The sequence below is a fragment of the Drosophila busckii genome, chromosome 2R, assembly GCF_011750605.1.
Source record: "Drosophila busckii strain San Diego stock center, stock number 13000-0081.31 chromosome 2R, ASM1175060v1, whole genome shotgun sequence".
Classification (NCBI taxonomy): Eukaryota; Metazoa; Arthropoda; class Insecta; order Diptera; family Drosophilidae; genus Drosophila; species Drosophila busckii.
The window spans coordinates 1,401,141-1,412,487 of NC_046605.1; the positions used below are offsets into that span (position 1 = coordinate 1,401,141).

The following is an 11,347-nucleotide window of genomic DNA, read 5'->3' on the forward strand; positions in this document are numbered from 1 at the left end:
TTAAATTTAGCATTTGTGTGTAATAAAAATAATATGTTTGGTGATTATTTAACGTTGGGATTAGCAACTATTTTATCAATTTCTTTATCTGTTAGCGTTTTTTTTAAACTAAATACATGACTGAAGGCAAATCGTGCAAGTTCCATCGCTTCTTCTTTTTGTAGTTTACCAAAGTTATTCACCAGTTGTCCATCTTGTATAACACGTTGATCCAGCTTGAGTTTGCGTTCAGTAGTCTCTAATATCTTGTCTTCTACAGTGTTTTCGGTAATTAATCGAAAGACACGCACTTGCTTCTTCTGGCCGATGCGATGAGCACGATCCATGGCCTGCAGATCCATTTGTGGATTCCAATCCGAGTCATAAAAGATGATCACATCGGCAGTGGTTAAGTTTATACCCAATCCTCCAGCACGCGTAGACAACAAGAAAATAAACTTGCTGCTATTCTCCTTATTGAATTCATCAATTTCAGTATTACGAGATTTGTGCAAGTAGCCGCCGTCGAAACGACTGAATTCATAGCCACGCCATGTGCAATAGTCATCCAAAATGTCCAGCATTTTTACCATTTGACTGAAGATCAATACACGCGATCCCTGCGCCTTGAGCTTTGGTAACATTTTATCCAATACAGACATTTTGCCGGAGTTCTCTAAAATATGCATGTCCGTGGTATACGGTGGACCTGGCTCGAGGCCGTCAAACAGATAAGGATGATTGATGCACTTGCGCAGATGCATAAGTAAGTTATAAAAATTTACTTTAGTCATAGAACCATCCATTGTTGATGGTTTTTCAAAACTGTTTGTGCGTATACGCTCGTAAAGGTCGCGTTGCATTTGTGACGTGCCCACAAAGACTTTGATTTCAATTTTAGGCTTCAGATTGCTTTCAACCACCGCCTTAAGGCGCCGCAGCAGAAAGGGCTTAAGCAGATTATGCAGGCGAGTGACCAGCGCATCGTCTCCCAAACATTGCTGCGTGCTGAACCAATCATCAAAGTCCTCGGCAGAGTTGAACGTATTCGGCATCAGAAAGTTCAAGAGCGACCACAGTTCATGTAAATTATTGTTTACAGGCGTGCCTGTTAACAGCAAACGATTCTGGCTCTCCGTAGTACGCAATATTTTTGCAAGCTTTGAGTTCTCATTCTTCAGACGATGCCCCTCATCAACGATGAGATATTGCAAGCTAAACATCCGCAGTATTCTCTGTTCATGTATGCATATATCGTAAGAGGTAACACAGACATCCCAGTCGCCAGCTGCGAAAACTTCCCTGATGAACTTATTACGCTGCTTCCTTTCACCAATCACAGTTATAACACGCATTGAAGGACACCATTTGTGAAACTCGTTTACCCAGTTTTGTAGGGTGGAAAGCGGTACAATGACAATGTGACGACCGTCTATACCTCTATGAGGAGTAAAAAGCATGTTATATTATGTGCGTAGAAGGAATTAGTTACTTATACTAACTTGTGATGCTTCAGATAACCCAATAGCGATATGGTTTGTAAGGTCTTGCCTAGACCCATTTCATCTGCCAGTATGCCACTGATACCGTTTTCATACAGCGAGATCAGCCAATTAAGTCCTGTTAACTGATAATCGCGCATGGCACCATTCTTAATATAAGTAGGTGAGACGTCAAAGCTGAAGATATTATTTGGTTTGTTTTCCTTTTTGCGTTTGCGCGGGCTGCACATTAAACAATTTATAGTAATTGGTTCTACATAGGCATTTGGATACATACTTGTTGACAATTATATTATTGTTATTTTCGGTTAATATTTCTTGTCTTGTGTTTAAAATAATGGTTTTGCCCATGTCCTCGATTTCTTTCATTAACGTTTCGAAACGTTGGTTGAGTGCGTCTCGCTGTTAATGACAGAAACAAAATATATATGACTTGTATTATCAGTTGGCTTAACTTACATTTTCCTCATTGTCTTCCAATTCAAATGCCTTTCTCTTCGACATTTTTGCTATTATTTAAAAACATTAAGCTGAGACAAGCACTTTTTTGCGCGTCTTGGCGGTGTAAAGCGATTCATACATATGTTGTGCAAATTGATCGATAGCTTTTATCAAGAATACAATTTGGCGCCTTTACTAAGTAATCTATATCAGTAATCTGTTATCGGCTTAAAATAAATTATAGTGTTGCTATAAAATCGTTTACAAAATTTACATGGCATACTCTCTCTTAAGAAAAATATTTTTTATATTTACAAAACAATGTAAGAAATTGTTGGTTTGTTTGTTAATCGATGTGGGACGCATTTGTCAACACTGAATATTGATAGAACAGCTAATTTTGGCTAACGATTGTTGGCAACACTTACAAAGCCGGCTGCTACTGAAAAGAACTATTACATTTAAAAATGAATTACCGATCGGTACAAAAGCGATTATACTGTAATCTACATTGTTTAATTTTATTTTTTTACAAAATATACAATACATTACTTAAAAACCAAATTTCTTTTATACAATCTTCCTATTACATGTAAAACAATCCACTTAAAAATTAATAATAATAATAGTCACATACGGTTATATTATGTGAGGCGCTCTGTTGTTGTTGTTGTTATTGCCATTGGTTAAGCTCAACAGACGGAATGAAATGCAGCAAAGTGTTAAGTGATTTTTTTTAGTTTGGAATACAACTTAAACGGTATACTAACGTTTCTAGCGCCACAGATCTCTAACAACTTTCCCTTTTCCAATGCACGCATTATCAATTTCGCACAGAGAAAAGTTGCGCAATTTTGCTCGCATGACATTTGAAGAACTCGTAGCCAATTTTAGCCGTGCTCTTAAGCGTCTCAGATTTACTGCTGCTGCTGGTGTTGTTATGTGTAGTTGTTGCTACGGCGCCATCGCTAAATTGTTCAGGAGCTGGTGAAGCGGTGACTGGCGTCGCCGCCGCTGATGGTAGAAGCTGATGGTGTGGAAACATGCGTTTGAGCACGTAGTTAAATCCACTGGATGCCTTGTTGCCGTTGCTTTTGAAGCGTTCAATGCCAAAAGCGCGTATGGCACGCGAAAAGCCAAAGACCTGCGAGCTGATATAGGCACGGCGTACAGCCAAGGTACGGCCGTCTTTTTGTTCGCTATAAACAACAATCTCGTCGACTTTCTGCAAAACAAAAATAGACAGCTGTAAACACCCTGTGCTGGAAGCAGCTCCAAAGTTCACTTGCCATAATCTTCTTCATGCCCAGATTGCGCGTGAATGTGGTAAAGGTTTTCTTTACAGGATCCAGTACAGAGTCCTCAACAATTTTGACCGGCACATTGTTGTAGAAACGTGCACCCCACTTGGGCACTGGATTGGTCTTTGACAACAGCCGCCTTGAGTACAATTTACCATCGCGTACTTCGCGATTTATGGTGTCCTCAGTTAGAACATGCGTGCTGTGGGAAATATTGTGGTTACTTATGGTATAGTTGGGTTTGAGCTTAAGGACTTACCTGGAGGGATTAGGATAACGATTCCAATAGCAGACCACAACATGCTTCCAGCTGTAGTCAAACACTGTCTCCGTGCGGCACGTGGACGCCGACACCACCATGATGATAGGAATACCAAACAAAAAACAAAAGAAAGTGAAACTTGGATGACCCTGAAACACATAAATCAAATAAATCAATTGAAAATCGCATGCTTTGTGCTAAAAATAAATTATGTATAGTACCTTCTCTTTCAGCGCTTTAGTGTGTGTAGGAGTTTTGCTATTGAAGCTATTGTTATTATTGCTGTTGTTGTTGTTTGTGCGCCTACTGCTCGTCCAGACTGAGAATTTAGTTTTCTCTTATTCTCTGGGTTGTGTAACTGCGTCACGCACAGGGTGTTGCACTCACACACTCTCTCTCTCTGCCTGGGGGGTTGAAAATTCCAATTATGCGCTGCCTTAACTGAGCGTGTGTGCTCGCTGGACTATACTGCCATCTCTTAGTTTTACCGCTGCACTGTGTGCCCACTTTGTTTAATTTTAAACAATAAGCCGATTAAACTGCAGCATAACAGCGCAAGCACACACCGGAAACAGCTGTTTAATACTAGTGCTGCAAAATTCTTGTGCAACCAGCGATGAACGATAGTTTGCCTGGCAAACATTTTGCACATCACTAACTCTCTCTCTTTCGCACAGCTTACTCAAGGCAGCAACAGCGCGCGGCACGACACAGATTTTTTTAAACGCTAATTAAATATAAAATAAAAGCATTTAAAATGGCTTTCGGTGATGTCAAAACCCCACAGGGACTCAAGGAACTGAACAACTTCCTGGCCGACAACAGCTACATCAGCGGGTAAGCATTGCAATGGCAGCACACGCTAATTAGTGAGGTTATGTGCACACCACGTCGGCATTTTACTGAATTCTATTTTTTGTTTTAGTTACACACCCACCAAAGCTGATGTGTCCGTGTTCGATGCTCTAGGCAAAGCGCCAGCTGGCGACTATGCACATGTTGCACGCTGGTATCGTCACATTGCCTCCTATGAGGCTAAGGAGCGCTCCGCCTGGGTAGGTGCTCCACTGCCACAGTTGGCTGGTGCCAAGCCCACAGTCGCTGCTGCAGCCAAGCCCGCCGATGATGATGATGTCGATCTATTCGGCTCAGATGAGGAGGAGGATGAGGAGGCAGAGCGTCTGAAGGCGGAACGTGTTGCTGCCTACGCTGCCAAGAAGTCAAAGAAACCTGCGCTAATTGCCAAGTCATCGGTCTTGCTCGATGTCAAGCCATGGGATGATGAGACTGACATGAAGGAGATGGAAAAGAATGTGCGCACCATCGAAATGGACGGTCTGCTGTGGGGCGCCTCCAAATTGATGCCCGTTGGCTATGGCATCATGAAGCTGCAGATTATGTGCGTCATTGAGGACGACAAGGTCTCGATCGATCTGCTGCAGGAGAAGATTGAGGAGTTCGAGGACTTTGTGCAGTCTGTCGACATTGCTGCCTTCAACAAGATCTAAATATGAAACAGTAACTTGAATAAAATTCAGCAAAGCATTGTAAACACACAGCTTTTTGTCTCTTTCGCACTCTCGAACGTCAGAGGCGGTCGCAAGTTTGTGTCTAAAGTTTTTCGTTACGCACAACGTTCAAAAGCTTTGGCAAGCCCGCAAGCGACAAAAGAGCGACGTAAGCTTGCAGCTTAGCTTAGTTACTCGCGCAACGTCAAAGTATACGGTACACTACGCTTAGCTTAAAGAAAAGCTTCTATACTCTCCATACGTTTTGTAGAAAAATATTTTCGGTCAATAGAGAACAATGGCTGCTAACAAATTGAGCTGCACTTTGGCGATCGGTGCCTTGCTGTGCCTGGGCTTGGTGGTTCTCATTCAAGCGCAGGGTGAGTGTTGTCAGTTTTGTTTGAAATCTGATATGGAAATACCTAAGCGACAGATTCAAGCATTTCATTAACATTAATTAGCAAGATCAAGAAATGTTGTGGGGGTAATACTAGAATTGTCTTTTAATATGCATGTTTAGCTTTAGTTTAGAAGGCAAAAGATTAGTTGCTAGTGGTGCTTAAGCTGAATTAATGTAGTAGCTGTTATTGAGCTCATCATTGGGAGCATTGTCAGGCCAATTACGCGGTAACTTCCGATAGTCATAGCTTACATTACAAGGAAATACTGTTTAATAAACTAATAGCTTTAATTATTCAAAATTGCATAAGTAATGTAGCGTATATTAATAAATCTGCAGGTATTTCCCTAATTTACGTGCGTGTGTGATCCATTGTTTAGCTTGTTTATGAATCCGGGAAAGCTTTTGTCCGCGTGTTGTGACAAAAATACTAGGAACTAGCTTTGAGTTATATTTTAGATTAATCTCATCTTGATTTGTATAGCAGCAATTTTTTAAACACTAGCTTGCGTCATCTTTAATAGCTTATTAAAAATAGATTTTTGTATTTGTAAAAATTTTAAAGAAGTTATAAAAATTCAGCTGTTAACCCAATTTAACGCCATTATAGTTCAGTGAACTCACAATGGCTTAAGCGTAGGAGCAAAAGAAATAAATATTGCAGACTGATACTAATAGATAAACAAAACTAAATTTAAAACTGCCTTACATATTTTTTTGAAACGCACTGTGCATTTAAATTAGTTTCTATGCGCACGTTTTTAAATTTTAATTACGTTTTTGTATATATATACAAAAGCATCTTAAGTTACTGAGCTCTGACCTTGACTAAGATAAATGCATGTAGGTATTAAAACAGAAAATTTTAATAAAATAGTATGCCCGTTGATAAGGCATGTGGGCAAAATCGAATTGTGACTTGAGATAAAATACAACATACAATTTTTAATGATGTAGATGCCTCAATGCTGGGCTGCTGTCATTGAAAGTTGCAAAACTAGTTCGAGTCTACAACGGCTGAGGTTCAGGTTCATGGGCGTACACGCATTGTCTTTTGTTTCATGGAATTTTGTGAGATAAACATTTTGTTAAATTTTAATTTATGTACAAATGACGCTGCGTTTACAGTTTATATTTTATGCGTTTGTTTACAATTGGGTTTTTGAAAAATACATTGAAGTCATTCAGACAGAAACAAAATGATGACATCTATTTGCAAATATTCCAATTGGAAATCCAGTTTTGATTCAAAGCTTGTTTCGTTTTGTTTGTGCATATTTAATAGGTCAGCTAATCGTGCATGTTATCAGTCTACGTCTACTTAATATATTGTGTGTTCATTTTCTACAGATAAGCCAGTGACTGATGTATGCCTGGGTTGCATCTGCGAGGCCATCAGTGGCTGCAATCAGACCAACTATTGCGGCGCCGGAGTCTGTGGACTGTTTCGCATTACCTGGGCCTACTGGGCGGATGGCGGCAAGCTGACGCTAGGCAACGATAGTCCTCAGTCCGAGCAGGGTAAGCCAACAGTAGCTTATAAATAAATCATTGCTTACTTACTTTCCAATTACAGCATTTTCCAACTGCGTCAACGATCCCTACTGCGCTGCCAATACCATACAGAACTATATGGTCAAGTTTGGTCAGGACTGCAATGGCGATGGACGTGTCGATTGCTTTGATTATGCCGCCATTCATAAGCTGGGCGGCTATGGCTGCACTGGTGAGCTGAGCTATCAGTATCAAACGGTGCTGGATAAGTGTCTGAACACCTTCGGCAATAGCAATGGCATTGATGTGCGTACTACCGGTTAAAGCAACGCGTAGCGTATGAGCAATTTTATATCTTTATTCTATATGTATTTTTTATTATTATTTATGTGCGATTTTTGAGTTGGAATATGCATTTGTTTGAATTGTGCGCAAAAGCTGAAATAAATATATACGAAATATGTTTCAATTAAAGCGAGTCTGCAGTTTTTGTATTACCACAAACAATTAGAATAAAAAGTTGGAATTTGTATAACTAATTTTTAATGTAGAGCTCAATATAATGTTCAGCTTACTTTATATGTATAGTTTGAACAAGCTTTACCAATATGTAGAGCTCATACTTTGCTTGTTCTATATGAAAATATAAAATACACTAATTTTAACGAGTTTAGCTTAAGAGCTTCGCAGTTGCATTTGAATTTTAACAGTCGCTTGGCAGCTTTTCGCTGGTGTGTGTCTTTGCTAAATGGCTTTGAGTTTCGATAATTGTGCTAGCAAGACATTTCTATGCGCTACTATTAATAAATAAAAATTAATAATAATAGTTAATACGCTCTTTTGCTATCTAGTTCTCTATGCCAACCTGCAATGCGCCCTAGAAATCGACGTAGCTTGGCTTTGACATTAGTTTCCCAAGCTGTGGCATTAGTAACTCAGTTGCGGAAGTGTTAGGTGTCTCCTACAGACAACAGTGCGCTTAGTGAGAGCAACTACAGCTAGTTACCGGTTAAGCATCTCTCATTAAAATGCATATTTTACATTTGACTTTTTTGTGGTTTGCTTTTGCTGCAGCGCCCGCTCTAGTGCAGTCGCAGGGTAAATCCTAAATTATATTTTATGCTAATTGCCAACTTATTGCAGTTGCATTTTAGGTTATGTGCTGGACAAGCCTGTGACCGAACTCTGTCTCACTTGCATTTGTGAGGCCATAAGCGGTTGCAATGCCACCGCCATTTGCACCAATCCTATAAAAGGTGCCTGCGGCATATTTCGCATCACCTGGGCATATTGGGTGGACGCCGGCAAGCTGACTATTAATAACGAGAAGCCCGATTCGCAGCGTGCTTTTATTAACTGCGCCAATGATCCGCATTGCGCCGCCGACACTGTGCAAAATTATATGAAGAAATTCAATCAGGATTGCAATGAGGATGGCGAAATGGATTGTCTGGACTATGCGCGCATACACAAGCTGGGCGCATATGGCTGTGGCTTGGATAAGGATATGCCCTATAGCTATCAGAGCACCTTTGATGAGTGCATTGAGAACTACGAAGATCAAGGATTTGTATAAAGTAATTTAGTAAAAACATTGTTAAATATATGAATAAATATATATGTATATGGTTAAGAAATTTATTATAAAAATGCAACAACAATTTGTTAACTTTTACTTGCAAATGGTTTTAAAAATTAAGCAAATATTTTGTATGTGCTAAATATGAACTTCGAAAATTATAATAGCGGCTTTGATTTTGTTGAGCGCATTGAGTATCAGTTAGTTTCGAATTTCTTGAATTCCATACCATATAGTATATGCAAATAATTTCCGTCTAGTTCTATACTAAACAACAATTGCAAAACAAACTCGATTATTTAATTGCATTCAATAAAAATGAACAAACAACGTGCTTGGCATTTTAGTAGCGCTTAAACTATTGAACGCAGCAAATCGGAAGTGAAAACTATAAAATATGTATATATATCTATATGTGCTTCTAATGCTGGGCAGCTGTTGCATGCTGCGCGCAGAGGATGAACAGCAGCAGTTTGATAAGAAGCCCATTACGGAGACTTGTTTGTTGTGCATGTGTGAGGCGCTGAGTGGTTGCAATGCCACCGCCGTGTGTGTGAATGGTGCATGTGGCATCTTTCGCTTAACCTGGGATCAGTGGGTGGACTCAGGACGTCTGACAATTGCGGGTGATTCACCGCTTTCCGAAAGCTGTAAGTTACTACAGCTTGTGCTATTACTGTCTATATAGATTATATATTTGCAGCCTTTACCAACTGCGCCAATGATCCGCATTGTGCAGCAGATACGCTGCAGAACTATATGGTCAAGTATGGACAGGACTGCAATGGCGATGAGCAGCAGAACTGCTTGGACTATGGCGCTATACACTACATGGGGCCATTTAATTGTCAAGCGGATATGCCTTACACTTTTGCCAGCATCTTTCGCAAATGCCTTAAGCGTGCCGAGCTGCCAGTTAAACTGCTTAAAGTGTTGTTGTAAACAATATGCTTAATCTAGAATAATTTCCGCAGTTGCTTAGCTGCTTGTATTAGTCTACTAGTTGCCTCAATCTAAGTTTAGTTGCGCTTTAAACGTTGCGCGGCTTGTGTCTCGCTTAGATATATACAAAGTTACGCCTACGATAACAATTAGCTAACAATTTAATTGTGCGGCGCTTGAAAATGTTTAAAAGTTTACACTTAAAATGTTTTTTAATTGCTTTGTTTTTGACTTTACAACTTTTAACTAAAATTGCAGCTGCTGAGAATGGTAAGAAGAATTAACAATAATTAAAAAAACTATTTAAAAAAATATGTCTATATGTCTAGCAAACAAATTAAGCCTAAAAATAATTATAATATTTAAATAAAACTAAAATCTTGAAAGAGAAAATATTTATATCAATATGTATTAAATTAAATTATTTGTGTTAATAAAAAGTAAGTACATATAAATATTTTTTGCATTAAGTCACAAATAAATAAAACTAAAAACTTGACTTATATTAGAATATATATTTTAATATTTGTGTTAAATGAAACTGGTTAAAAATTAATAAAAAGTAAGTACATATAAATATTTTATGCATTAAGTCACAAATAAATAAAACTAAAAACTTGAATAATATTAGAACATATATTTTAATATTTGTGTTAAATGAAACTGGTTAAAAATGAATAAAAAGTAAGTACATATAAATATTTTATGCATTAAGTCACCAAAACAATTTTTATACAGCAATAAAATGCAAATAATATTAGAAAAATATTTTTTGCAATTGAGCTACTTAAATTATAAATTTATTAGTTATTTATGTTAAATGAAACTGGTTTAAGAATAATATGCAGGTAAGTACAAATAAATATTTGCTGCATGCGTTGTTTTTATTTAAAACATTGTATAGAACTGATTTCATTCGCATGCATAATTAATGAACTTCCCTCTAATTTTATTTACATAACAGCGCACAAACAATTTTTAAGCACTTTAGCCCCACTGTGCACTGTCTAACCCTCTCGCTTGCACGCTCGCTCTGTCTAGCCGTGTGAGTTAATTATCTATATATTGTAATTGCACTATAATTATGATAATGTGAGACCGACTACGACGAACAATGTAAGCTTAGAATAGATTTGTTAGTATACAGGTATATATACTAAACTATATGCTTAACCATCGTTGCCACTCTCTCACTCTTTCTCTCCTCCCGCAGTGGAAAACAAGCCGGTTACGGAAGATTGCCTGGAATGCATATGTGAGGCAAAGAGCGGCTGCAATGACACAGCCATATGCGTAAATGGCGCATGTGGCATCTTCCGAATAACCTGGGGCTACTGGGTGGAAGCGGGCCAGTTAACCTTACCCAATGATACGTCGCTATCGGAGCAGGGTAAGCAAGTCAGCGCTTTAACTAAATTAAATTTTAAATATTTTACTCCCACAGCCTTTACCAATTGTGTCAATGAGCCGCGCTGTGCTGCAGATACCGTGCAGCATTATATGTCCAAGTATGGCCAGGATTGCAACAATGATGAGCGCATCGATTGCCTGGACTATGGCAACTTGCATAAGCTGGGCTATCTGAATTGTCGTGCCGATTTGCCCTATAGCTTTGGCAAGCCCTTCCATAGCTGTTTGCGTAATAAGCAGCGTTTGTATAAAAAATTAACAACAACATAAACTAAATAACTTTTTATTTGGGAAATGTTTCAGTTTCTTTTTGAAAACAATTACACATTGCTTGAACAGTTATATAGTCATCTATAGTTATAGATATATGTTAAGTTGTCATCAATACAATACACAGTATATATAGAGATATAGTTAAGTAGTTCTTAGAGTTTGTTATATGAAAACTACTTGGTTGTCTTAACAAATTGTTAACGTTGCTGTTTTAACTTTATTGAAATTTTAAATATAGCTTAAAGTATTTATATAC

The 11,347-nt window shown here is 38.4% G+C and overlaps 7 protein-coding genes across 7 annotated transcripts; 5 read left to right on the top strand and 2 right to left on the bottom strand.

Moving 5' to 3' along the window:
• Positions 1-43: 43 nt before the first annotated feature.
• Positions 44-2,137, bottom strand: LOC108595527 (chromatin-remodeling complex ATPase chain Iswi-like). Its single transcript, XM_017980782.1, has 4 exons — positions 1,941-2,137; positions 1,759-1,883; positions 1,482-1,703; positions 44-1,419 (listed from the first exon to the last, which is right to left on the bottom strand). Exons 1-4 carry the CDS (start codon positions 1,983-1,985, stop codon positions 45-47), a joined length of 1,767 nt encoding a protein of 588 aa, XP_017836271.1. The 5' UTR covers positions 1,986-2,137; the 3' UTR covers position 44.
• Positions 2,138-2,482: 345 nt separating this feature from the next.
• LOC108594988 (protein preli-like) lies at positions 2,483-4,073 on the bottom strand. Its single transcript, XM_017980120.1, has 4 exons — positions 3,707-4,073; positions 3,483-3,634; positions 3,212-3,425; positions 2,483-3,147 (listed from the first exon to the last, which is right to left on the bottom strand). The coding sequence occupies exons 2-4, from the start codon at positions 3,581-3,583 to the stop codon at positions 2,746-2,748; spliced, it is 717 nt and encodes a 238-aa protein (XP_017835609.1). The 5' UTR covers positions 3,584-3,634; positions 3,707-4,073; the 3' UTR covers positions 2,483-2,745.
• An 85-nt stretch (positions 4,074-4,158) lies between these two features.
• Positions 4,159-5,037, top strand: LOC108594989 (probable elongation factor 1-beta). The gene is made up of 2 exons (XM_017980121.1): positions 4,159-4,322; positions 4,411-5,037. Exons 1-2 carry the CDS (start codon positions 4,243-4,245, stop codon positions 4,991-4,993), a joined length of 663 nt encoding a protein of 220 aa, XP_017835610.1. The 5' UTR covers positions 4,159-4,242; the 3' UTR covers positions 4,994-5,037.
• Positions 5,038-5,180: 143 nt separating this feature from the next.
• On the top strand, positions 5,181-7,312 carry LOC108595334 (lysozyme). The gene is made up of 3 exons (XM_017980553.1): positions 5,181-5,373; positions 6,744-6,914; positions 6,970-7,312. Exons 1-3 carry the CDS (start codon positions 5,292-5,294, stop codon positions 7,209-7,211), a joined length of 495 nt encoding a protein of 164 aa, XP_017836042.1. The 5' UTR covers positions 5,181-5,291; the 3' UTR covers positions 7,212-7,312.
• A 523-nt stretch (positions 7,313-7,835) lies between these two features.
• Positions 7,836-8,494, top strand: LOC108595738 (lysozyme). The gene is made up of 2 exons (XM_017981025.1): positions 7,836-7,985; positions 8,042-8,494. The coding sequence occupies exons 1-2, from the start codon at positions 7,916-7,918 to the stop codon at positions 8,461-8,463; spliced, it is 492 nt and encodes a 163-aa protein (XP_017836514.1). The 5' UTR covers positions 7,836-7,915; the 3' UTR covers positions 8,464-8,494.
• Positions 8,495-8,824: 330 nt separating this feature from the next.
• On the top strand, positions 8,825-9,623 carry LOC108595240 (lysozyme). Its single transcript, XM_017980438.2, has 2 exons — positions 8,825-9,116; positions 9,170-9,623. The coding sequence occupies exons 1-2, from the start codon at positions 8,864-8,866 to the stop codon at positions 9,406-9,408; spliced, it is 492 nt and encodes a 163-aa protein (XP_017835927.1). The 5' UTR covers positions 8,825-8,863; the 3' UTR covers positions 9,409-9,623.
• An 18-nt stretch (positions 9,624-9,641) lies between these two features.
• LOC108594870 (lysozyme 2) lies at positions 9,642-11,321 on the top strand (the record flags this gene model as incomplete). Its single annotated transcript, XM_017980009.1, has 3 exons — positions 9,642-9,678; positions 10,622-10,798; positions 10,853-11,321. Coding segments are annotated over 3 exons (450 nt in total), but the record flags the coding sequence as incomplete, so codon positions are not given.
• Positions 11,322-11,347: the final 26 nt, after the last annotated feature.